This window comes from Apteryx mantelli, chromosome 12 (genome assembly GCF_036417845.1).
Source record: "Apteryx mantelli isolate bAptMan1 chromosome 12, bAptMan1.hap1, whole genome shotgun sequence".
Classification (NCBI taxonomy): Eukaryota; Metazoa; Chordata; class Aves; order Apterygiformes; family Apterygidae; genus Apteryx; species Apteryx mantelli.
Window position 1 is genome coordinate 26,423,416 of NC_089989.1, and position 26,154 is coordinate 26,449,569.

General features: G+C 39.5%; 1 protein-coding gene across 1 annotated transcript in view; it reads left to right on the forward strand.

Annotated features, from left to right (window-relative positions):
- ITPR1 (inositol 1,4,5-trisphosphate receptor type 1) overlaps positions 1-26,154 on the forward strand; it is a 186,447-nt gene that overhangs the window by 46,829 nt on the left and 113,464 nt on the right. Inside the window, exons 4-18 of the mRNA XM_067303517.1 lie at positions 5,570-5,685; positions 9,241-9,327; positions 10,998-11,156; positions 12,442-12,540; positions 13,047-13,130; positions 13,214-13,360; positions 14,760-14,855; positions 16,244-16,288; positions 19,395-19,549; positions 21,684-21,783; positions 22,254-22,414; positions 23,198-23,339; positions 23,723-23,881; positions 24,505-24,677; positions 24,929-25,048. Coding sequence (XP_067159618.1) covers positions 5,570-5,685; positions 9,241-9,327; positions 10,998-11,156; positions 12,442-12,540; positions 13,047-13,130; positions 13,214-13,360; positions 14,760-14,855; positions 16,244-16,288; positions 19,395-19,549; positions 21,684-21,783; positions 22,254-22,414; positions 23,198-23,339; positions 23,723-23,881; positions 24,505-24,677; positions 24,929-25,048 — 1,843 coding nt within the window. The remainder of the gene's footprint in view (positions 1-5,569; positions 5,686-9,240; positions 9,328-10,997; positions 11,157-12,441; positions 12,541-13,046; positions 13,131-13,213; positions 13,361-14,759; positions 14,856-16,243; positions 16,289-19,394; positions 19,550-21,683; positions 21,784-22,253; positions 22,415-23,197; positions 23,340-23,722; positions 23,882-24,504; positions 24,678-24,928; positions 25,049-26,154) is intronic.

Here is a 26,154-nt window from a genome sequence, read left to right on the forward strand (position 1 = left end):
AAAAAAAAAAAGGGCGGGGGGAGGGGGGCAGGAACCTTTCTGTTGCCAAGCAAATATTTGATGCGTACCTTGTCAAACTGCAGAAGAATTGGTGTAAACTCTCTCCTAAAAGCTTAAAGTAAGGGAGATTTGGAAAAAGAGTGAGTGACATACTGCACAACCAGCCTGGTGGAAACTACGAGTACGTCCAGATAATTTAGCAAACGGCACACTAATGGCACACTAAATTGTGTGCTGGAAGTCAGAACTGGTCTGAGCTGATCACACTGTAAAGTAGCGATGGTGGAAAGTTTTAGTAGTAGCTGGTGTCTAGCTGTCGCCTAGCAAAGGCTGAAGGGCTGAGGCACTGCTAAGAGCTTTGAAAATCAGCAGTGCAAATTTAGCACCTTCCTAAGCTGTATTCATATATAGAGGGTGGACTTGTCATAACAACATCACTTAATACTCCAAGCGGTGAAGAAACCTTCTGAAGAGAGGACTGAAATTGCATATGTAGAATGAGTTCATGGTACGTATTTCTAGAGGGTTGTGGTCAAAAATGGTGTCTGTATCTTAGCTAAACTCTGGGCTCTTCCATTTGCTTTTCTAAGACATTCCAGCCTCTCTGAAGTTGTCTAAAATGGCAAATACCTATTAACTCTTGCATTATATTTTATAACAATCATATTAACATACCAGCTAAATGCTACTTAAATTCCCATACAACTTTTAATCAAGTGGCTAAAAAAAAAAAAGATGTAATTTGTATGTAGTTTGACCTTTCCTTGGTGGTTTGAGGGAATTTGACTGGGAAAAGAAAAACAACTGAAAATCTAGTACCTTCTCAGCAGCTTTCTTGCTAGTTTCTCTCTTCCTTTTATCACTTGTGGAGCAACGTAATACATCCAGGATGCATGTTTTGGACATGTGATTGCTCTTCATGAGTTTTCCTGAAGTGCCTGCTGTACATAGGTGCTTGTGATCTATTTTAATGATAATGGAAGATATACCTAACAGGTCAAATGTGCTTATTTGGTGACAAATTTTCTATGTTATCAACAACAGAGGTGTGAAAGACCTGTCTTGTCACCAAAAAATTCCATGGCTTAGAAAAATTTCCCAACACAGGGAAAGAAAGGAGAGAAGAAATTTAGCTCTTGTTCCCCAATTGCTGTTTAAATTCCTGTGCAATTTTACAACTTAGTTGAAGTAGTAAAGACCAGAGGGAAATATTCAGCAGATATTTGCCATTTGCACAACTCCTCTCTTCCTTTTCCTCCACCCCCAAAATCTGAAGTTATGCTAGGCACAGAATGCTGATCTCTAATGTTGGTAATTCAAAGCTTTTTTATGCTATACTGATTATTGCTTTTAGTTAACCAATTTCTAATGACTGTAAACCAAACTTGACTCCTGGGGTTGGAATCATGATTTTCCTGACTTCCAGTATTCTGTTGATGGCAAAGCAGGGATTTTCTAGTTCGCTGTGAAAAGCTGTGTCAAGTTTTCCAGTTGCAGATTTGCTAAAAGTGGCAGTTTTTTCTGTAGCTGACGAAGTCAAAGAGGGAGCAGAAACTCAAGGGAGTCCAAAAACTGTTAAACTGGACAGGGCATGACAGCCAGGTGCGCATCTTTCATTGAGAAGCACGCTTTAAAACAGGCTCCATTTAAATAAAAGAAAAAAAATTGATAGATCTAGTTAGGTTTTTTTTAGGTGAAGCAGAAGGGATTGCAGTTGGAGTAAACTAGCTGGCAAGTGCGTCTTTTCATTGAATCCCAAAATACTTCAGAATATGGAATTTTCTCTATTTCTAGTATGCTTGATTTTCATTATTCCTCTGTATAGCTGGTACATGCAGAGGATGACCAAATGTTACTGTTGGGTATTTTTGTGAGCTTCAGGTGGCAGAAGGCTATGTGGGAATCTAAATGTTGGAGCAGGCAGAACATCCATATATTGTATGGTGCAATTACTGTCTTATTCAGTCTGCTTTATTAGAGGCAAGGCAATTGCTGACAGAAGAACAGAATTTAGCTTGGAAACATTGAAATGCACATTTAAAATGTGTCCATATAACTTTCATTCATCATCCTTGTGCATATGCATGATGAGGAAGTACACAATTTCACAATCACTGTTTTATTTCCCTGCAGGACCTTTGCTTTGTGCAGTGTTGAGGCTTGATGATGGTGTGTCATCACTTAATCAGCAGTTACCCAGTATTTTGTTTTTCTGCTTATTCAGTGTGTGACTGCCTTTTTTTTTTTTAACAATATATTATGCAGATCTGAAAACAAAATGTATTAATTTCTTCACAGATAAGGATGTTCTGTACCATGAATGTTTCAACAAGCTGTGTGTAGTAAGATGGGATTCCTTTGCGGTAAGAGTTTATTTACCAGGAAAACCTTCCTATATGGATAAAGCTTTCTGAATGATTAAGAATAGTTTCTGTGATCGGAGTAGGCAGTGGTGTTTTTTCAACTGCAGTGAAATCAAGGAGTTACTTAACTACATTGACTTCATTTTGGAGCTGTTAGAAGTCGACCTAACTTCCCTAAGTAGAGCATTGGAGGAGGAATCGGTGCTGTGTTTTGCCCAGTCATCGGTTCTGTGGTTGCATTTGTTCAACTCGGATTGCAGAAGTATCGTTGACCATGATGATATTCAACTAGCGTGTACTTGCATGTTGATTTTTGTGAACATATAAACCTATGGCATCTGGAGATCTAAAGGCCTTTTGACCATAAAGTTCATGGAGTTTGATCCCATTCCTAGGTAGGTAAATACATTCTGTACTAACCAGGGCTCTGGTCATATTAGAGTGAATGACAAATAGGGCTGATGTTTCTCTCTTTAACCACCACTTAAGAAATAGATTTCATAGAACAAATACTAGAAAAGAAGTGTTGGGTGCTTTTCATTGTTTTAGATTTGTAGCTTTTAAACTAGGAAGAAAAACTGAGAAAAACATGTTATGTTTTCCCTTGTTGCACTGGACAAGGTCAGACGTTTTTAGACCTCTCCCTTATACTCCAGGGAAGAGAGGGGGTTGCTGCAGTTATCTGTTTAGAAGTTAAGCCTAACTTGAAAACTTTCCTGGCTGAAAAGGCAGGAAAAAAAGTACACTTGCACTGTGACTAAATCTAGCATACAATTAATTCTTCTATGCAGTTCTGTGTGTTAATTGCTGTCATTGTGTGAACTGATGGCTTAAGCAAAAATAGAAAATTTTCTAACTGATGTGTTGCTTACAATGCATCGTCTTAGCTTAAAGTGCCAGCCTGCAGTGGCTTTTTGAATCCTATTCTATGCTGTCAAGCTATATGAATCATCTTTATGTAAATGAAAGATGTCTTTAAGAGAGCATACCTGAGAAGTGTAGTTCGCACTGCGCTTTCCACTTTTCTTGTATGGTCAGAAGTTATGAACTGGTAGCATCTAAATGGAGGAAGCATTTGTGGATAGATCCCCTCTCACATACCCTCAGCAGCACTAGTTTTTGCCAACGTAAAAAGACACTTGACTGCTTTTGCCAGATTGGGGGGGGGGGGGTTAATAAAATAGCTAATTCCTCATTCCAGTCTGATTCTGGAAATTGGGTTGGTTTGTAGTTGTAATCCTGTGCCTTATGTTACCATGGCGGCGTCTTTGTTTCCTCCAAAGTCCTTATCTTTGGGGCCAGAAGGAATCGCAGCAAAATGATCCCACCTGAATATTGTATATCTTTTGTCAGTGCGCCTCCCCGTTCAGTCTGCGATGCTCAGAATGGGCTCTGAAGTCATTTTTTCATTGTGAAAATAGCTGTGTTCTTTATCTTGGGGTAACTGACGGTTTGTGCTGTCCTGTGAAGCAAGTTATTCAGGGAGCAGGGGAACTACTGAAGCCCCAGGTCCTCTGTGTCCAAGGCCAGGCCAGCTGCAGTGCTCCACACTCCTCCTCATGTCGTCATCTTTTTAGGACAGCTGCTTCACTTGTGTCCTAGTTTCTGTGCTGAAAATCTCAACAGGAGGCTGTGGCTGCAAGGACGGTTATACTCCCTTCTTCCCTTTCGCTCCTTCCCCAGTGCGCGTAACCCTTTGAAAGGTCCCCAGTATCGTACCCAGCTCCTTACCGTATCTTCTGCGGGTCACCTGGGCCTGCCGGCTGAGTAGACCATGCTAAATGCTGCAGTTGATTTGCAGCAATGCCTGTGTTATCAGCCAGTCTGGCAATCGGTGGTTTGCTCTAAGGTGAAATGAAAATCCACCACTGTTTTTTCACAACATTGGAAGGCTTTTTAACTCTGAAGAGCTTTACTCTTCTGTCAAAGGTGCTCAGTGTTGGCTGATGTGCCCTACAGTCACTTTGAGGATGGGTTAGACAGGCAAGTCGTGCAATAGCAAATGGCATTTTTCCTTAAGAAAGCAGGCATGGAAAGTGTGCAGGGGTATGTCCTCAAGGGCACGGCGAGATAACGTTATTGGGGTTTGTCTGAGCGCGGCTGCGTCTCCGCAGCAACTTCAGCTTGTGGCAGAGCTGAGCTGATGCGTCTTCGCTGTGGGTTTTGCTTCCTCTTAGTTAACATGCATCTGATACGTGTCTGTTAGCAGGGCAAAAGTTGTGCTTTTTGAGCACTGAAAACAAAGGCAGCTATCTCCTTAGCTTCCTGCTGCCTAAACTGCAGTACTTGCCTGTAAGAGGACATCGGGAGCCTTTAGAAATACGGGTTAGATGCCTGAAGCCCCACTTCTGCGCCATTGCCAAAGGGGTGCTGGGAACAGCTGGTCTGGGTTTGGGGCACCTTGTTTAAACTTCTAAGCTGCTACTTTAGGCGCTGCCTTTGAATAGCTTCATTTAATTTTTGCGTTGTCAGTTGCTTAGCAACAGGCAAGAGGAAAAAATAGTAAATGCAGCCAATTTAGTTTCATTACTGATAAGTTAGCATCTCATTAATGTAAAAATATATTTATAATAAGACTGATCAGCTGTCGTTCCTGACTTTTGCTGGGCAGAATGTTAAATAAACAGTGTCTATGAACTCAGTAAAGAAGCTGACACCGCGAGGCACTTACTGTCACCTGAGCTGTGCACTGAATGCCTGTCTTTGGGTTTTCATGATATTATTCTGGGGTATTTCGTTCTGCTGCCACTACTTTTATTACGTGAGCATCTCTGATTTTCTTTGCCTTATTTTCCCAACAATAGAAAGGATATGATGAGAAATCTCTATCTCATAAGCCTAATATTAATTATGTGAAGTAATGTTACTGCTAAAGGATAAAAACTAAAAGTTGAAAATGTGTAAAACAAATCTGTGTGCCTGAGAAAGCATTGAAAAATATTAGTATGGTAGGATTTTTGACAGGGGCAAGTTACTTTTAAATTTTCTGGTCTTGCATCAGAAGTTTGGCAGTGACAGTTAATATTTATCATTCATGGAGCAGCATTCCTGTTGCCCAAAAAAGTGTTTCTCTGCTCAAGAGCTCCATGGAATTTGTTTATAATCCTTTCCTTGTTGTTGAAATGTTTGGACAATTTAGCAATAAAAATGCAGATAATTATGAATGGTTGAAGCAAACTCTCTGTTTATTTCATGTGTTTTTATAGATTGCCTGTTTAAACTATGTCCTATGAACCGGTACTCTGCTCAAAAGCAGTTCTGGAAAGCGGCAAAACCAGGAGCTAACAGCACAACAGATGCAGTGCTACTCAATAAACTGCATGTAAGTATTAATGGTTAGGCTGCCGTTGACCGTAAACGCTCTCATCCATGCTTAAAATAAGTACGTCCAGCAAACTTGACACACTTAAGCAGGGAACACTGAAAAAGTATGTGTAAATCAGCGTACAGAAATCCTTTTGAGACATGCACTGAGATCTAACTCTCTGAACACCCTCTGATTGATGACCAGTTGCTCAGGGGCTGTGTCCTGCTGTGATCTGTACGATATTGGGTTAGTGCTGTGGTGGCCGTTTACGCTTTAGTTGTTAGCCCGGAACAACTATGGTAGTGCTCTCTGTGGGTGTTTGGACTAGTAACAATATTAAAATGTGACCCTTCAGACAACTACGCAGAAGAGTCGATTCTCGGGGATCATATCTCAACATACTCGGTCATGGGAGCTCGCTGTGCTGATACCCACCCTCTGAGCAGCTGGTCTGATAGATCTTTTGGCGTTCCTCATACAAATATTGCTGCTATTAACCTATGTAAAGGTTTATGGGTTTAGACCCAGGGTAACTATAAGGCCACAAAATTCCTTCTGTATTAGCTTGCAATCTTTAATATTTTTACGGGTAAAATGTTGGCATTCAGCTGTTGAAAACCCAGTAAGGAAGCTGATTGCTGTTTTTAGAGTTCCTTAAAAAAGGGGGGGAGAAAGAAAGCCAAGTAACTTAAATACCATCTGTTGACTTTAGAGTTAAATAAACTACATGTTTATCTTAAAATTACATAGTTAAAGTACTTCATGTCAGAATTACAATTCTAAATATTTTTAGTTTCTTAAAGCCTATATTAAGCTCATTGTAGACTGAAATACAAAATGGGCCCTGTAGGAGAGTGCCATTTGCTGATTGCCATATGGCTGCCTTACTCTTGCATTTCACAAAGACTGAGCGCTTGACTCATTTTGCTTTTGAAAACATAGTTTTATAACCTAGAAGTATTAACTTGGCAAGGAGAAAGTTATTTTTGTACTGGCTGTAACACAAAGGTTCCTCACTTGTGCCTCATTTCTCCTGTCCCTTTAATGATGATAAAATACTGATGTAGTTTCAAGCTTTAAGTATCAGATGATTCTGGCTTTGGTTTTTTGGGTTTATAAAGGAAGGGGAGAGGAAAAGACAATTTATGCCCCCAAGCTATGTATGTTTTTATGTATTTTACAGAAAAGTATGCTCTAGATATTGTCGTGTTGAGGAAAAATACCTTAATAGTGCTGGGTACAATGTCATTTAAAGTTGTCTTCTCTTTCCCTGGTATGTTCCAATTCAGGTGTTTGGGACCTGTTCCTCCTCTTCTGACTAGCAGGCTAATACTTCACTGTTTCATGAAGGGGCCCTTCTGTTGGAAGTACAGGATTAGATTTTTCCAGTATTTAGTCACAGCTGACTGATGGTTACACAGGGATGTGCCACCATGCATGAACAGCTTGCTTGATTTGATGACAGGTTTTGATTACTTTACAATTCTCTTGGAAAAGGTTTAAGATACATCACTTTCACATAAAAGCTAAGCTATAGTGTGTGCCAAATCAGGTCTTTGGTGACCTGGGGCTGTTGCATGGCTTTAAAAGAATTTGGTCCTGTGTATATCATTCGCAAATCACAACTTCATTTTCTGCCAGTTATATGGTACGTGTGTCATCTTTTCCATTTATTGGTGCATGGAATATACTAAAAGACCTGTTTTGTACAATGTGTGTGGGGAGGGGGGAAGAGGGGAAGGCCATGCCCCAAAACATACCTGCAATTGTTGCCTTTGCCCATGATTAGATTTCCTTATCAATGCATATAATTTTTAATGAAACTGGTGATCCAAGATGTATTCATCATCATCACTTGCCTTTTTTGGCTTTTGTTTGTCTACTGGTGGAATTTATTATCTACTGTGGAGTGCTCAATGCTGAGGTCAGGTTATTTTAAGTTAATGCCATTTAAGGGATTTAAAATCTGGGACACTTGTCTGTCTTTGGTATCAGGAATCAATGCTGTTTGAAAAGCTGACATCTAGTGGCCAGAGAAAATGCTTATTTCTTCTTGAATGACACAGGTAGCGCTGTCAGTTTTGTTATGTGCTTTTGAAATGTATCCAGAATCTTAGTGTTTTCTGTAAAAATACGATGATTTTCTTTAGAATAAGTTTAGCGCCCAGCCCTGTGCAGGCATGGAAGTCCTCTCATGATGCAGTTGATGGTTGAGGGCTTCTAGTACTTACTTCAAAAAGTCCTTTCTTGGCAGAATATTTTGAACTTGAGCAGAAATAATGTTTTATTTCAATAATAAAAAGTAAATTATCCTTAATTGTAATTTTGAATATATTCTGGAATTTAAAGGAGCAGCTGTATTCCAGGTTCTCCTGGAGAAAGAGCCAGCTATCATACCTAGCAGAGTTTCTAAAAATAGCAAATTGTGTGTAAGCTGAAGATGACAAAACTTCCTAACAGTATACAGAAGGCTCTTCCTTTGCAATAACTAAACTTTGTCCTGTGTTTTTCAGTTCTTCAAATTTGTCTTGCTACTGTTAGGACAAGAAGCTTTGCCCACAGTTCCTCCAAGGGGAAACTGGACCTAGCATAGTCCTAGAAATCTGAGAACCAAATCATAAGCATTCATGCCTAGCCTCCTAAAAAAGTCTATTTTTAAATCACTGTGTACCATTACCTATCAGTTAAAGTAAATGTAGATTTTTTTAATGAAAAAATCATTTTTCATATGAAGTGAGAGAGAATTTCTTTACCAAATAAAATGGTTTTAAAAACAACCTGGGATAAATAGCTCACTTTAAATACAAAACAAAATTCAAGATAATAGTGAATATACAGAGTACATACCAAATGTCACCTTTTATAAGAGCTGGTTATTGTATTAAATTAGGTTAGATGAAATAGAACAATTTGTTACTATGGTCATTCAATCTTGCGAATGCTTTCACTTTTATTACCATGTTGGTATGATAATATAGCACCGAGAATCGTTTGGTAATGAAGTGTTAAATCTGTGACATGGGGAAGCTGGGAAATCAAATGTTTGGAGCTCCAGCAGGTGTATGTAAATGTCATCTAAATAATCCTATTGAATGATGATGGTGAGTAGAGCTGCTGTAAAAAGGTAGTGTGGAAGAGTTGGGGCCTACCTTGGCAAGGTAAAGGACCAAAGCTGAGGTCCTTTCCTTTCATGTTCTACGGAAGTCAGTAGAAAGGAGCACAGACTTCCTGGCTTGAATTGTCACCCTTCCCTTTCATCCTCTGTGCATTGGTGTTTCGTTATCTTTTCATGACTTGTCTTTTGATAAGAGCTTTTCATTCCATGTTTTATTCAAAAAGTTTGTCAAATTCAAGTCAGAATATGGTTTCTGTGTTGTTGCTACCTCATCTGTAGGATCTTTTAACGGTACACGCTGTATTTTCCTGAAAAACTCAAAGGAAATTGGATACACAGCTTCAAATTTTCACTTTTTTTTTCCAGTTCTGTGAAATAGTTTTACAGAACCTTGGGTGCTTGACGGTGCTGTTTATAAAACAGCTAATGACTGAATTGTTCTCCTTTAATTTCAGCATGCAGCAGATTTGGAAAAGAAACAGAATGAAACTGAAAACAGAAAGCTGCTAGGAACAGTTATCCAGTATGGCAATGTCATCCAGGTAGGTTCTGGGCATCTTTGGAAGCTATATAGGATTTTGCTCAAAATCCCTTGTTCAATTTGACTTTGAAGTTGTGAAATTCGTAGACAAGAGCACATAGCTTTGCATGGTCTGACAGTGTCCTGAAGTGTGATCCTGTGAAGCAAGAACTGTGTTTATGGCTGTGAACTGTGTGAGGACGTTGAGGAAAGTTGTATTTTTATTTATTTTTTATTATGGGTAAGTTGTGCTTTTTTTGAGGTCACCATGTGCTTGCTTTCTTCAGGAGTGTTTCTCTTCTTTGCCTTTCTTATATTTGGCCATTTGGAAGATGGCACATACAGAACACTATAGTTCCGAATGTTGTTTCATGCAGTCAAATGTTGAGATACCAAATAGTAAACTGGCAAAAGCAGGAGAATCAAACTGTCTAAGTAATTGCAGTCCACTTAAGCAAAGAATTTACTAGGTCCCAGGGAGTGAAAAGAAACTGAAATCACACATCGAAACCAAGAAAAATGGAAAGTACATAGTTGCATAATGAAAGAAAAACATGTCTTTATTAATCGGGGAATGTCATCTGCGGCGGGTGCTGGCTCGCCCTGAAACCAGAACACACCTGCTTCCCCTAAGCAGAGTACCTCAGCCCTTTAGAAGCAGGGATATTACCTGAGCGTTTTGAGCCTTAGATTAAGAAATTCCTGTACAAATGTTTTTGACTTTTATTCTGTTGACGTAATTCCAAACAATAGAATGGGTGGCTAGGAGCACAGACAGGCTGTGGTGCTGTAAGGAGGTATTGGCTAGTCCTTGAAAGTAATCGCAGTCTTTGGAGCAACCTGAAGGGAGGAAGGGCAAGGAAACGCCTTTCTGGACTGAAGTAAGCACGCTGTTGGCCTGCATGTTTGAGGCAGGATATCCACTTTTAATTAAATGATGGAGGCAAGATGGTAGTATCCATTCTCAATTGATAAGACTACAGGCATCAACACTAAGAGGAGTGCTAGGTTTTTGCCTGTATTTTCCCTGTGGTATAAGTGTTCTATGACTAATCACCATTTCAGTAGTCAAAAGGCATTAAAAAGCTGCTGTCTATGTGAGAGTACTTCTTGTTTGCAGAATTCACTGGAAATCTAACAGCCGTTGCTTTGAACTGAACAGGGTAGGAACTAGGATGTGACCTCCTGCACCTTACATTTGCATGCTGGTTGTGTGTAATCTGTGCGAGATGTTATACGGTGGAGGGTCTGAGAACAGGACGTTTTGAAGAGAGTCTTCAGAGTAAGGTTTCCTGTTAAGCAAATCAGAAAAGCAAAGCAACTGAAGAGCAGTCTTACTTCTCACCACTCCCTTCCCAACCAGGGAAAACAGAATTTGTAGTATTTTACAACTTTTGATCCTGTAATCTTGAGCAGTCTGTCATAAAGTGGCATGAGTTTTTGTATATGTCTATCCTCTGCTGGAGAAGGGATGGGTATATTAGCTGAACATCTTTTATGCCAGAGGACTGTATGTATACTGAAAGATGTCTAAGTGGAATTGTGCCTGAATTCATCTTAATGTTCATTTAATGTCATTTAATTTTTATCTTAATTTCTGTATATTATTGTGGTTGTCTTACGCATACTCAGTATCTATTGAGGGGAGGAAATATGAGCATTCTTAGAACTGAACTCTAATTCTTATTCTAGCTGCTTCATTTAAAAAGTAACAAATACTTAACAGTAAATAAGAGGCTTCCAGCTCTACTAGAGAAGAATGCTATGAGGGTGACCTTGGATGAAGCTGGGAATGAAGGCTCCTGGTTCTACATACAGCCTTTCTACAAGCTGCGCTCCATTGGAGACAGTGTAAGTGCTAAGAGCAGCTGTTACCTTCCTGTACTGTTTTGTGCAAGGCTGGAGAAAGCCTGTTTCAGGAGCTCTTTCTTGCAATTAATGAAATGCACAGATTTAGTGTGTGATATTGCAGCAACAACCTTTTGCCTATGCTGTAATGAGGGGGAGGAACATTACTATGGTAACTAGTATTTTGGAAACAAGGAATGATTTAACATTGGAAGGAATAAGAGACCTAACTACAGTAGCCTTTCAGAATTCCTGTCCACTTCAAAATGGTAGGAAATGTTGAGTTGCTTCGGTGAATTTAGAACAAATAGCATCTTGGTTTTCAGTGTTGTAAATTTTGAATCAAAATCCATCCTAGTTTTGTATTTGAGGAATGAGGTAATAATGAGGTTAAATGGTCCTGTTATTTGTGGGAACTCTGGAAAGTGATTGGTTCTGAACGGAATGCATTACCATTTTAATCTGTTCATCTGTTCTGTACAAATCTGAGGCACCTGGGTAGACTATCTGCCTAAAATCAGGAGAGGTCACAAGATTCAGTATGCTCTGTGGTATAGCCTAGGCATATATTTGGCACCTAAACACAGAGGACTTTATCAAAAAGGAATAATTTATATAGTAGACTAGCACCATATATTTTGGTGCAGCTATTCCTTTTCTGCACACAAGGTAGGTAAAGCCAAAACATAAGTTAATGCAACCTTAGTGGTCATTAAGTCCTTTCAAATCCCACTGATTTGCAAACACTTTATCAAAAAGAGCAGTTCCTGTCAATACAGAGAAAGCCTTTTTTTTCCTCCTTTTTTTTTTTTTATTTTTGTTTAAGAAAGACTTTGCCCTGGAAGAAGGGAAACACAGGACCTTTACTGTCCATAATAAAGTGCATTTATCTTGAGTCATATGCCAGTCTGGTCAAGAATCTGATTTTACAAATGAGTGTGTGTCTTGAAGGAGGAAGATTTTGGGCTGACCTTTTGCTATAGGAATTATTTGTTAAATATTAACCAATGAAACAGCTGCAAGGAAAGTAACAGATGAGTTATCAGAATTGCAAGCTATGTTCCTTCTCTAAGCCTCTGATTCTCTTTTGAACCTCTCTTTTGAGCCTCTTTTTTTCTGCCGGAATGACTGAATACAGTAAACTGAATTCTGGAGCAGTCAGAATTCCAGTTTTCATACTCAGACTGGTATCTCTCCAACCTGCAAGAAGATGATTTCCCCTTTCACTCCCATTAAATAAAGGTTTCTCTGGTTGCAAGTTTGTGTCTGATGGTGTGCTTATCTACAGGTTGTCATTGGAGACAAAGTAGTCCTGAATCCTGTCAACGCTGGCCAGCCTCTTCATGCCAGTAGTCATCAGCTGGTCGATAATCCAGGATGCAACGAGGTAAGGACAGAATGATTGAACTGGTAGGGCAGCAGTTTGCAACAACTGTATAAACCTCTGTATGTTTCAGCTAAGCTGCTAGGACTTGTGTGTTATGAAAATGAAGTTCTCAGTTACTATGTTGATGGGTACCTGTGGCATTGTTTTGAAACGGTTATCTGGTTACTCAGCACCTTAATAAAGCTACCAGACTTTTCTCCTATCTCTTGGGCCCTAGACAAAGATTTAAGTTTGATCTCTTTTGTTGATCGGCTAAAAATAATACTTTTCTTCAAATCCGATAGTCATCGTACAATGATGTGTAGCAAGTTACTTTCTAAGAAGTCAGCTCTGTAGTTACTTTTTTGGGACCGAGTGCAGGAATGACTTTTTCTAGAGCGATGCAACAGGGACTGCAGTATTCGGTTGAAAATTACGTAAAAAGTAAGGTGGTGGCTTGTGGCAGTATCTTATGCAGGCAATGTGCACATTTTCAGTGTGGCTAATAGTTTTAGTTCTCCTTTTAGGTCAACTCTGTGAATTGCAATACAAGCTGGAAAATAGTCCTTTTCATGAAATGGAGTGATAATAAAGATGATATTCTTAAAGGGGTAAGAGTCAAAGCTCGGCTTGCTCATGACTTGTTCAGGGATGCATAATGTCTATATTGATCATGCTGTCTGGGCTTTGGCAGGGGGACGTGGTGAGGTTGTTTCATGCGGAGCAGGAGAAGTTTCTGACCTGTGATGAGCACAGGAAGAAGCAGCACGTCTTCCTGAGAACTACAGGGAGGCAGTCAGCCACTTCTGCGACGAGTTCAAAAGCACTGTGGGAAGTAGAGGTAAGAATGGTAACCAAGGCTGGGGGTGGCTGTGTAGTAACAATTACTGTTTCTGTTTAAAAACTGTATGCTTGGATTTCTTTTTTAAATACAAGGCCTGCTGGCATTTGAGGTTTAGTCTTAGAATTCCTTTACTTACTGTGCTTTCTTTTTTGTAAAATGAAAATTTAGTTCTGATTTCTAATGCCACAGCAGATCGCTCTCAAATACAGGTTCTTGACAACTAAGAAAAGGGGACAGAGAAGCACCTATGAAGTCATTTTCTCACCAGTCACTAAAATTCCAAACCAGCTAATAATTTCAGCTAACTGCTATGTGTACTGAACACACTATTTTTGATGTTGAATATTGTGAGTATGCATACCTCATCTGACAGATTACACCTCTTTGCTAGTCTCTGTGCATTGTTTGCCTGGACTATATTTTCTTTACTTGGCTTTTAAACAGAATGACTAACATCTTGGCCATCATAGGCTTCTTAAAATACCCTCCCCACATTGGTGGTATTAGGCTAGAACAGAACTGTTGTATATAGTTATAAATTTAAATGTTTGCCATGTCACCTGCCTGTGAGAACCATAATAGTTATTGTAATGGTGGATATTTCTCATATTGTCTTTCCAGAAGTATCTGGTTTGGTGTACAGATTTTTGCCTATTTTAATTGGGAGCCTACCTGTAATTTAGAGGCTTTGAAACATTAATGCATTACAACGCATCAGTGGCTCCTCTGGTAACTGCCCATGTGCATGCAGTAACTCTGTGATAAGTGCTGGATAGGCAGTTGGAGATGAGCTAGTCCTTCCCTGAAAGGCAGGGGTCAGCTATGCTGGATTTTCCCGAAGAAAGTAGGTGTACCCAAACAGTGGCTGATATGCAGTAACTGATCATCTGGTGTTGGAGGTTCTGCTTGCCACAGGAGAAATTTGAGAGTAGACATGACAGTCTTCAAATTATTTTGTACAATATTGTTACCTTTGAAACATTTCCAGGTGTCTTCCCTCCCCCACTTCCTGAAGGTCAAAAACTAACTATGCCAAAAAGTTAAAGGATCTGATGCATCTCTTTAGGAAGGGTCCTTCCCCCCCCTTCTCTTCTTTCTTCAAGACCTAGCGACACATATACATCTAAAGCATCTTCTTTAATTACTTCTCTGCCTACAAAAAATCAAAGTTCTTAAATTCTGGAGGTAAATTAATGGCAGTCTGCTCATAGTATTTGCTATACTATATGATATTCACACATGAAAGGTTTCTGTGTGTGTGGTGGGTTTTTTCTTTTTTTTTCTTTTTTTGAAGGTGGTTCTTGTTCTGTTTCCTCCTAAATGTAGGTGAAATACAACAGCCTTTGAAAAGGCAGGTCACTGTGTAGTGAAAAATCTGGCTTCTCTGTCCTTACAGGTGGTGCAGCATGATCCTTGTCGTGGTGGCGCAGGATACTGGAATAGCCTTTTTAGGTTCAAACATCTTGCTACTGGACACTACTTAGCAGCAGAGGTGGGTGTTGGAGGTTTCCTTAGGAACTCTGCCTTTCCTTCCGCAGTATTTTCTTCCTTTTATATTTTCTGGAAATCTCTCGTTTCCCAACTTAAAAATAGAAACAGATGAGGGAAGGAGAGGGGTGTTTGGGCCCTTAGTATTAATGCAAAAGTAGATGGCTAGATATAGGAAACAAAGAAAGAGGGACTTAAAAGAATACTGCAATACGGGGATAGTGTTGAGCTCATTGCACTTTTTATATGAATTCTAGAGGCAGTAACTCTTCTCTTGCAAAGAATAGACCGTAAATAGCATCCTGTCATGTGGGCAGTAGAAATCAAGATGAATTTATTAATAGATGAATAAATTGTAAATGGCTGAGAGCCTTTTGGGGGAAATGAATTCAACTACTGTTAGTTTCTCTCAAATCAATGATTTCTGAACAGAATTGTAGAGCTGACTGTAAAATGGAAATGCGGTTAAGGTTCAGATCAGCCTTATAAGAACTGTTGATAATGCTTAGCTGTCTAAGTGCCAAATAAGCAAGTCTGTTTCTCTCTCCGTAGTGGAGTTTCTTCTTTCCCCTGCCCATCTTCAAAATTTCAAGACATCTTATAAAAAATATAAAAGGCCCATAGCAAGTGGGAGGCTATAGTTTTGTGAGTTTTACTGCTTAACACTTGTAAATGTTTATTAAAACTGCTTTTATTTACTTCCGAGTATAGACATATCAACATGACAATGCACAAACCTCTGTAAGTAAAAGATGCCCTGGATGTAAAAGCGCACAGCAGGGCAGAACGGCTGTCTTGGCCCATGCTCTTGACTTGAGAGCTTCAGTGGAAAAAGTCCAGATTGAACATCCCATTTTACACTCTTCTAACTTGCAGATTGTGAACCAACAGCATTTTGTCACATGCACACAGAAATTCTTTTCAGTAGTGATCCATTATAGGGCTTTTCCAGTAAATCTTGGGTTCACTAATCAGCTAAAGCAAAAATGTAGCAGAGGAGATTGCTCGGTTGATCCATGGTTAGAATAGTGTTTGTTCTAAGAGATTTTTGCCAAGTCATAGCGATTTTTAGAGCTACTTTGAAATTCCAAATGGAATTTCAAAAAAACAAACTCTGTAACTCTCTACCCTCCTTGCTCCTTTAGGAGTTATCCTGAGCTAGTTAAATCTCTCTGCATGTTTGCAGATTACTTAATTGGTTAATTCCTGGACAGACAGATGCCCAATTAAAAATGAATACATTTGCATAGTATACTTGTTTTGCATGTCTGGTAGTTCTGTAGCAGTAGAAAAGATTACATCTTTTACAACATAAGTTTAGATCTTGCTGAGGTTGTTTCCCACTTCCAGGTCTGTTAGAGTTTTGACATGCCTGTGATTCTGTTTCATCAGGTAAACCCTGACTATGAGGAAGATGACCAGGAGTGTCAATCCTCAGTAAGTATAGGCAAGAGTATGATCTTGCCCCTGATTGAGGAGGGCTTGACACAGACCCTAGCACTTAATTGGCCAGTGCATAGATGCTCCAGGCTTTTTTGCTAGTGAAGAAAGTTTAAAAAAAAAAATAAAGAAAGAATTATCTGAAGGCTTTAAAGGCCTATCTAGGAAGAGTGGATATTAAACACTGGAATAGGTTTTAGTGAAGAGCAATGCACTTTGAACAAATATTAAATGTTATTTGGACCCCCCACCCCTGCTCTTTGTATTGTCTCTCGTTCTGTCTTCCTATTTCATAAACCTTTGCTTCCTTGAAGCATTCTCTTTCCATAGGTCTGCAAAGTGAGTTGCTCAAGATGACACCAGATGGCAAGTGTCCCTAATGGGATGTTCATGTAGTGCTGTGCCAGTCAGTCATCTGACCTCCTTTATTTAATAAATGAATTTCCTCTCTCATTTTAACTTGTCACAGGAAAGCCATGATAAAAGATCTAAAGAGCAAGAATGGCAGGGCGAGAATGATTTTAACGCCATTCTCGATTTTCCTGTGAAAGCAAGTCTGCGTCCTTTTCAGTAAATGTTGTTGCATCAAAGATTGAGTGTGCTGCTGCTGCTTAATGCTAATAGAAGCTTCTCATTGACGTCAGCGGGAAACAGCATTGCTTCAGTGGCTGATAGCAGATAGAACTGGAACAGCACTTTCCATTGTGGATTAAATTTTTTAGTTGGATTAGATCTTAGGTCTATGCAAAAGCCTGTATTTCTTGGTTGTTAGCCTGTGTTACAGAAGATTTGCTCCATTTGGAAATGAAAAAGAACTGCTCATCCCCTTTTTAAAAAGGAGATGAGCACACTGTGATGCTTGAAAGTCCAGCAGGGAGGAATTTTCCTCCTAAAAGGATCTGTTGTCATAGCCAATCCATTAAAAGCTAACCTTTGTCCCCAAATATTTAACTGTTATCATGGTTATTTCTTGGAGTAGAGAATTTTTTAGTAGTATTTTGCAGCATACAGTGATCTTCTGACAGCTTGACTCCAGTAAACATACTGGAAAAATGAGAAGTAATGTGAACAAAAAATCCACAAAGCTCTTGTTCCGGGGGGAAAAAAAAAATCCAGTACTGTTGTATTTTTATTTTTTGATAGTTAATCTGTGTGAAAGTTTGTCTTTTATATAGACACCTGTCCTACCAGTATCATGTCAATGCCTACTTCCAATAATAAGTGCAATAATAATGATAGTGCACTGGCTTCACATTTGTGCTGATTTTTTTTCTGCTCTGTCTCTTTACCACTAGGTGGCAAAAATAGACCATAAAGAATAGTATCAGAGGCACATAATTCACTTCTGTCATAAAATTACTGCATAGCTGAAAATTCACTAGTGACAAGATGGTGTGGGCTGCTTATTCTTGCTTTGATACAGTAACTTGATTCAAGTGCGAGCTGTCTGCAAGACTGCAAGTATCTTTGCACAGCTCTGTGTGTTGTTGTTTTTTCCTTATACCTTAGTGAGCTGTACAGGAATGAGCCTTAAATGGGCATGGACGATAACCCAGCTAGTACCCTTTCACCATTGCAGGGGACTGCTTCTATCAGATTTGTAATTGTTTTGGTGGTTGAGGTTTTAGTTCTCCCTAAATTGCCTCACTTCCGACTTCTTGACTTACTGTTCCTTGTTTTCAGCTTTGCCACGATTTCTGTAATTGGCCAGTTTATCTTCTGAAGTGCCAAAGGTATTGCAAATTGTGAATATAGAGCAGCTGCCTTATTGTGTGGATGAAGGAGGCAGCTGAGACTCTGAGAATTCATTCCAAGTGAGTGAATTTCTCCTGGTTTGAAGCCTCCAGATGGATTCCTTTGAGTGTATAGTTGCTGCTTCTTTTGAAGGCACATTCCCAATGTGTATTTCTGTTCCATATAGCTAACTTTCTGTTCCAACGTGCAAAAGCAGAGACTTTAAATGTCACTACTTTGCAGCCAAGTTCACTGACTACAAATGTGCTAACTGCAGCGTATCCTGAGGCACAAGTAACACTATGCAGCTTTTCTATATGTTTAAGTATTGCAATGTCTTACATGGAGACTTTGAAAGACAGATATTTAAGTGCTGGCTCCTCACTAGGTCTTTTGGGTGCCTACCTTGACTGGTGCTGAGATCATGAGGAAGCTAATAAATTGGTTGCTTGATCACTTCAAAAATTACATCTAGGATTTAGATGTTTATACATGGACAGCTGACTCTTATATTTTGTCAGAGTTGGCAACTTTGTTTTACTGACTGGTATTAACTGCTAGTATTCCCTAGGAAAGGTTTTGGAGAAAGCTGTAGTTCCTTTTTCCCAGTTTATTTTTTCCTGACTTTTCCTTTCATCTAAAAATCCAAGGTTTTATTCACTCAGTTGATGTTAGTATCTTCACTTTGATAAAAGAGGCTGGTAATTTACTGGCACCTTAGAAATCCAGATTTTCTGTTGCCATGTCCTTTGTAGCATATCCATATGTTTGAGTGCATCATAAGCTGAAGTGTAAACAGTGAGGCAGCAACTTCTTGATTAGCTTTTGCTTCCATTGTCTGTGATTGACGGGTGTGAGTCCCATTTTTATTGCCCAAGTTTATGTACCAACAATCTTGCTGGGAAGTACTGTTGCTGATATTTATATTTGCAGCTCACTAAATTACTTTGTTAGGGTGATAACTGCAATGCGTTAAATGCATCCCAAAAGCCACTAGTATGTAGGATGGGGATTTCAGCAGATGTGGGTCATTTGAAACTAGTCAGAGTTCCCAGTGCACTGTGGGGTGAGTGGCCAGGGGATTTTGAGTCTCTTCTGGCACTGTCCAAGACCCAACCTCTGTTGTTTAGCATTTATTGTGTTTATAATCCAGAAATGCTCAAAAGTTACCAACACTAGGGAAGGCAAAGAAACGTTTGGCAAGAGCAGCTACTTGTCGGTTTTTCTAGTGTACTAAGGCAGAGCTCTCTTTACCAGTACTTGGAATAGCTCAGACTTATGTCCCCAAAATATGGGACATGTTTGTTTAACACTAGGCAGATGGGTCTGCAGAGCTTGGTCTGACTGTGTGATGGGACTTCTTCCACAGCTGGATCCTGAGCAGGATGCCTCCAGGAGAGGCTTGCACAGTGCTCAGGAGAAGATGGTGTACTCCCTGGTGTCCGTGCCTGAAGGAAATGATATCTCCTCCATATTTGAGTTGGACCCTACAACGCTGCGAGGAGGAGACAGCCTTGTCCCCAGGTATAGCTAAGCATAGTGCTAGAACCGACTATCTGCCTTGGTGGTTACTGGGTTTTGGCGGAGGGGGGAGGGGGTTGTGTTGTTGTTGTTGTTTGGATAAAGCTGTTTCCCACTCTATTTTTTTCCTTTTGAGTTAAGGCCCTACCTCAAATTAAAATAATACTTACAGATGCCTAGAGCATTACTTTAGTAGATTAGGAAGCACTTTGCTATGGAGTTATAAATAACAAAACCCCCAGTTTACAGATGGGAAAACTGAGATGAAGCAACTTTCTTTTGCCAGTGAAAGAACTAGAACTAAAGCTTTGGGTCTCCTGTAATGTGTATTGTGTGACCTATGTGTGTTGTGTTTGCTAGGACATAATATACAGTATCTGACACTTCATTTTTTGTTTTTACAGTTACCTAACTTCATATGTACCTCTTGCTACTTAAAAATGTTGCATACTTCAACGATATGCAGTCTGACTGCAGGCTCTTTGCTGTGTGCTCCCACTAGGAAAGCATGGCAAACTTGTTCAACTCTATTTCTCTCTGAGAGCCTTTAGATTATCAGATACACTAACTTAGCATAAGTTCTCATGGCCACCAAACGCAGCAGTCCTGGCTGCCTCTTGCCTCCTTTGGACTGCCACAGTTGTGTGGAGAAAGGTGGTTGTACTGCAGCTGAGACATCTCATATGCTGACCTAAAATGTTTGTCCAACTGTGGCCTGCCATGTTTTATCCAAAGCTGGTAACTGCAGAACAGTGTCGTTGCCAGAAATACCTGAGGAGCTCAATCGGGACTGCTGTCCGAAGACGAGCAAAGACTCGTTGAAACTTGTTAGAGAAAACTGTTGAATGCCAGTCGTGTTCTTGCACTTCAGCAGGCCTCTGATGCTGGTACAGCATTGGCTCTTTATACAGCTAGTTTAAAACTTCTCAGCTTAGGGAATGCAAAATAGAGAGCAGGGAGTTATGGATTAAAAAATACAGGCTTACAGGAGGAAGCTAACAGCTCAGCTAGGCAATATCATGCAGAAATGTGAGGATTTGGAGATGCTGTCAAAAAGACGAGTTTAATGTGTTACTGTGCAGCAGCTAATTTACTGCAGCATATTTCCTTGTTCATATGTCACAAATGTGAGGCAAAAAGCACCATCATAAATCCTTTCATAGACATGGGGCATCTCATTAACTAACAGTAACTCAGTGCAATTTCTGGGACTTTAAGTTTGTTTGTAATATTGCAGATCTTCATTGAATGTTGCTACTGCTAAGAGCAAGTTTTCAGAGTAGAGATCCATTTTGAAGTAAAACTTTGTTTAATCAAAGTTACCAATTCAGTACAGAGAACAAAAATGTTAGAATGCAGGTGATGTGGGTCGTACGTATGCTTCTGACACAAGCAAATAATATTTTTATTATTCGGTATTGCTAGTAATAGCAGTTCCTATGATGATCCTGGTTTTGACCTTTCACATCTAATATTCATAACTGTTACATAGCAGTCTGAAGTATGAATTTGACCTCAGCAAATATGCAGAAACTTCTCAAACTTCCAGTAATGTTCAGTAAGGTCTTTTAACTTGCCTTTTAGTACTTGTTCCTATATAATGTTTTAAAATATTTCTTGTGGTATTCACCTATATGTGCCTATATCTGCATGTGCACGTGTGCAATCCCTCTGCTGGATTTACTGTGTTTTATCAGAAATAGTTTTATCAGAGCAAACTCCACCAAATTCCTTGCTGCCACATATTTACTGTGCATTACCTGGGTCTCTCTGGCTTTGTCAGTCTGAAGACAGTTTTCAGAGAACATTCTCAGTTATCAGCCTTACCCCCCCCCCCCCCCCCCCGGGCCAATCAGGCCCTGGAAGTAAAGTGACATCCGAGCTGCTATAATACGGATATAATTCTATTTTACATCTGAGTTGATTTCATTATGAAGGGTAACTGAAGGCTTTAGATAAATATATATTATAAAATAAGGAAAGTCTCATTCCTGTTATGATATGCACCATGTGTAGGAGAATCTATCTTTTTTCTTTCTTTCTTCTCTTGTTCCTGCCAACATCTTGGAGTTTTAACAAGCCTGAGACTTCCTGTCTGGGAAACTGACTCATACTGAAACTTTTGTCTTTCTTTCAGGAACTCTTATGTCAGACTTAGGCACCTTTGCACTAACACTTGGGTTCATAGTACCAATATCCCTATTGATAAAGAAGAAGAAAAACCTGTGATGCTTAAAGTAAGTCCTGTGACTTTATTAACAAGTACATCCTTTATCTCCTGTACTTCCCCAAAACTGTTGTTGGTAGGAGAACTGCCAGTCCCTTGAGACTTACAGTTCTTCTAGGCTTGTCAAACAACAAGCAGAGTAACAGTAATGAATAGTGGCTATGCAAAATATTATGCCTAAAAGGCTTGTGCAGTGCTTTAATAGTTATGCTTTTCAATTTCCACTGTAAGACAGTCATCGTGAGGTTTTTCTTACTGGTCATGGCTCTGTTTTTCAATCTCATCTGATGTTTTCTCTTGGTTCAGGAACACCTATAAGATTGCATGAAACAGTGCTGTTCTCAAAGTTTGACTTTAATAGTCTCTAAGTGAAGCTCTTTCAGAGCATGGCTTTTCTTCTGTTTTATTATCACTGAGTATGTGAATCACTACTTTGTTTTCTGCCTTTTGGTTTAATAATAAAATTGCTTTGGATTTTAGATTGGTACCTCTCCAGTGAAAGAGGACAAAGAAGCTTTTGCTATAGTACCAGTTTCTCCTGCAGAGGTTCGGGACTTGGATTTTGCAAATGACGCAAGTAAGGTTTTAGGTTCCATTGCTGGCAAGTTGGAAAAGGGAACAATAACCCAGAATGAAAGAAGGTAAGGAAACAGGAATTTGGAACAGATAATGCTGTTTCCTTTACCCAGCAACGGTTTCTGTGAAATTACATCTAGGTACACTAACTTCAGAGAAGAGATTTTGTTTCCTTCTTGATTAAAAATAAATAAATATATAAATATATATATTTGATAGTTTTGTAGTTGACTTGTCTGTACTGGAGGTTCTCCAGCCATATTCTGTCAAACCTTCCCTGTTGCTCTGTGAAATGAGAGCATGAGAACTACTGCTCTGAACCCTGGAGGAATAATCTGTAGCATGCCTTTCTTGACGGGCTTTGCAAAATGTGTGTGGGAATTTATAATCCATCTTGTGAAGACTGAACACATGACTTCTTGCAAATCCTCTGACAATGTATGTGAAAAGTACATGGCTGCACAAAAAGGATATGCAGTCTGCTGCATAAAGCTAGGTCCCATATGCTTCCAAAGTAAATGGTTTTTATTTGACCTTGGAGAGATTATCATCTGATTTTTGGCAGTTTAAAAGAACTGCCAAATAGAATTTTGTGAGCATATAGTTGTCCTAAAATGGTTATGGTTATTTTACCACAGTTTGGCTATTAAATATTAAAGCTATAGCAATAGAGAGCACTTGTTCCTATTTTTAAGTTCTGCTCAAGACTATGTGCTTTTATCCAACATCTGGATTAGTCTAGTTGATGTTCCTCTGTCACTTTAAATCTGTGCAACTTTACACTTTCATTGTTCTTTTAACAGATGGAATTTATAGTCTTGCATTAACGACTTCTGGCTTTTCTGTAGATCTGTTACCAAATTGTTGGAAGATTTGGTCTACTTTGTTACTGGTGGAACTAATTCTGGACAAGATGTCCTTGAAGTGGTGTTTTCTAAACCTAATAGAGAACGGCAAAAACTGATGAGAGAGCAGAATATTCTAAAGCAGGTAGACTTTTTTTTTAATCCTCTAACATCTGCCTACAAGAATGGTTCTCACTCGGACTAGAGAACCTAATAATAGAGAGCCTGGTCAAATTACTGAGACCAAAGGATCTTGCAAGTTTCTAGCTTTCAGCAGGCCCTTGGTGGTGGCCTTTAATCATACTGTTGCTGGAAGAAACATTAGAGAATATGGGGCTGGAAGAAGGTGATCAACAGCATTGTCTGTATGGGTTACTCTATGGCAAGGAAACAAACTTGGTAACTGTAGTGTGTTTTTTGACATACCTTACAGAAATTTAAAGGCATTTAAAGGCTTTTACATTAATTTTAATGAGATGAAGACAGTGTCTCATGGGATTTTATCTTTGGCTTTTGATAAATCCATAGATTTTCAAGTTGTTGCAAGCACCATTTACAGACAGTGGTGATGGCCCAATGTTGCGACTGGAGGAACTTGGAGATCAGCGTCACGCTCCTTTCAGGCACATATGCCGGCTTTGCTACAGAGTACTCAGACACTCTCAGCAGGATTACAGGAAGAATCAGGTTGGAAATATGTCTGCAATTTGCAAAGGCACTAACATTGTTCCAGTGCTCCAAAAAATAAAGCTACGTCCTATTAATTAATCCCTACGCTGCTGTGGTGTGCTTCTACAGTCAGCAGGAGATTTTGGGTTGCTCAGTCTTGCTCTATCTAGCACCTTTCATCTCTATCAGAGACTATATACCGTGTAATTAGAACTAGTTCTGAGGGGCATTTGAGAAAACTGAAGTTGATAACTGTTGAATCTAGGTGAATTCTAAGATTTTCTTCACAGATTATATATATATATATATATATATATATATACACACACACTATAAGCTCCATTGAAAGTTTACCTATGAATTAAGTTTTATACATTTGGTGTCAGTTATTAAAAGCAAACTCATAGGGATAAATAAATGCCTTGGTGATGTCCAGCTCAGGAATGAGGGAGATGATGTCTGTCATTGTTTGCTTTCTCTCAGAGGAAGAAGAATTAGAATCTAATCAGAAATCTGATCTTCTCTCCTTTGGAAGTTGATATTATCAAGTGTCTTGTTATTGTCTGTTATTGATTTCCCCCCAGCCCCGAAATTCTGAGATTTACTCACACCACCTTCCTCTTTCCCTTTATGTTTCAAAGGAATACATTGCCAAGCAATTTGGCTTCATGCAGAAACAAATTGGCTATGATGTCTTGGCTGAGGACACTATTACAGCGCTGCTTCATAACAATCGCAAGCTCTTGGAGAAGCACATCACCGCTGCCGAGATTGACACTTTCGTTAGTCTTGTGAGGAAAAATAGGGAGCCCAGGTGAGATCTGCATTTTTAAGTACAGGATTACCCTTTTCCTCTTAGTCTTCTGAGAAGTCTGTATTTGCCAGCCTATGAGTAAAAGAGCACATTAGTTCACTTTTGCATTCACCATAACTTCCCGCTAGGGCAACAGTCTCACTCAGCAACCTTGATTGGAGTTCTGAATACTTTCTCTCTGAAATATAGATCGCTTCACTCTAGAGATCTCAAGAAGAATTGATATCCTTTTGGCTTCCGTTTTTTGACAGGTTTTTGGATTATCTCTCAGATCTGTGTGTTTCCATGAACAAGTCTATTCCAGTGACACAGGAGTTGATTTGTAAAGCCGTACTGAATCCAGCAAATGCAGACATACTCATTGAAACTAAGTAAGTTAATGACTTTAAAGACAGTTTTGCTAGGGTGAAATCAAAGGAAGGCAATTTGAAGCTGAGAACAATGCTGGCATGTTTAGAGAAAGGAGTTAAAAATGTGTGGGGCCTCCACAAATACACAATAAATAGATATTGATGGCAGCAAAATGTCTGACAGATAAATTCTCCGTCCTCTGATCACAGAAATCTTTCAGATACCTCATGTTTGATAGAAGTAGACAGACTTCTGGAAGAAATTGCAGGCATGTGTGCGTTTTTAAGCGTTGCACCTTGAATGTGGTTAAAAAGGTTCTGAAGCTCATAGATGGGAGAAGTCTTCTGGGATCTCCTGCCCAAGAGGCTGTGCAGGAAGGTGTGCAGGGTCCCATGGGCCTGATCCTTTCCTGGGCCTCAGGCTCTTCTCTACCTTGACTGGAGTGAGCACTTCTTGGAGGTATGCGCATCGTACTCAGCTCGCAGCAGAGCAGACGGATGTGTCTCTGCGCGCTCGCTTCTCCCTCTGCTGTTGGAACTTTGGTCCCCACCTCTCAGCATTGCCCTGCCAGTGCCAGAGCTCACAGCAGGCACCAAATCCCAGTTGTCTTTTTGTAATGACATGTGGAATAGGGCACAGATGATCAGTATCGAAGTACAGTAAAAAGGAAACAGGACTTTATCAGGTAGTATTTAAAGCCCAGATGGATGAGAGAATTCTTGCAGATTTAATTCTCTTCAGTTTCTACATCACTTGTTTGTTCTTACCTTGTGTGTTTGATTTTTGATTTGGATTTGATTCAGATGTGTGACCTTTCTTTTGATGAAGAGCTAAAAGCCCAAATTGCTGCCTTAGTTTTAATAACTGAGTGGTTTCTAATTATTTTTGACACAAACAGGAGGAAGTTCTGATCCAATTGGCACTTATAGGCTAGTGAACTGATCAAAGTTTGGATATTACTTTCACCAAATCTTTTGCTAGTCTGTTGAATGATCTTTGAACCAGTTCTCATGTAAAGATGTTTTTGAAAGTCAGTTAGCCTTATCTTTGACTTCCATGTTCCTTTAGCTTCCCCAGAATAGAACTAGTTACTTTCATATTGCCAGTAAATTTTAGCAAGTGTCTT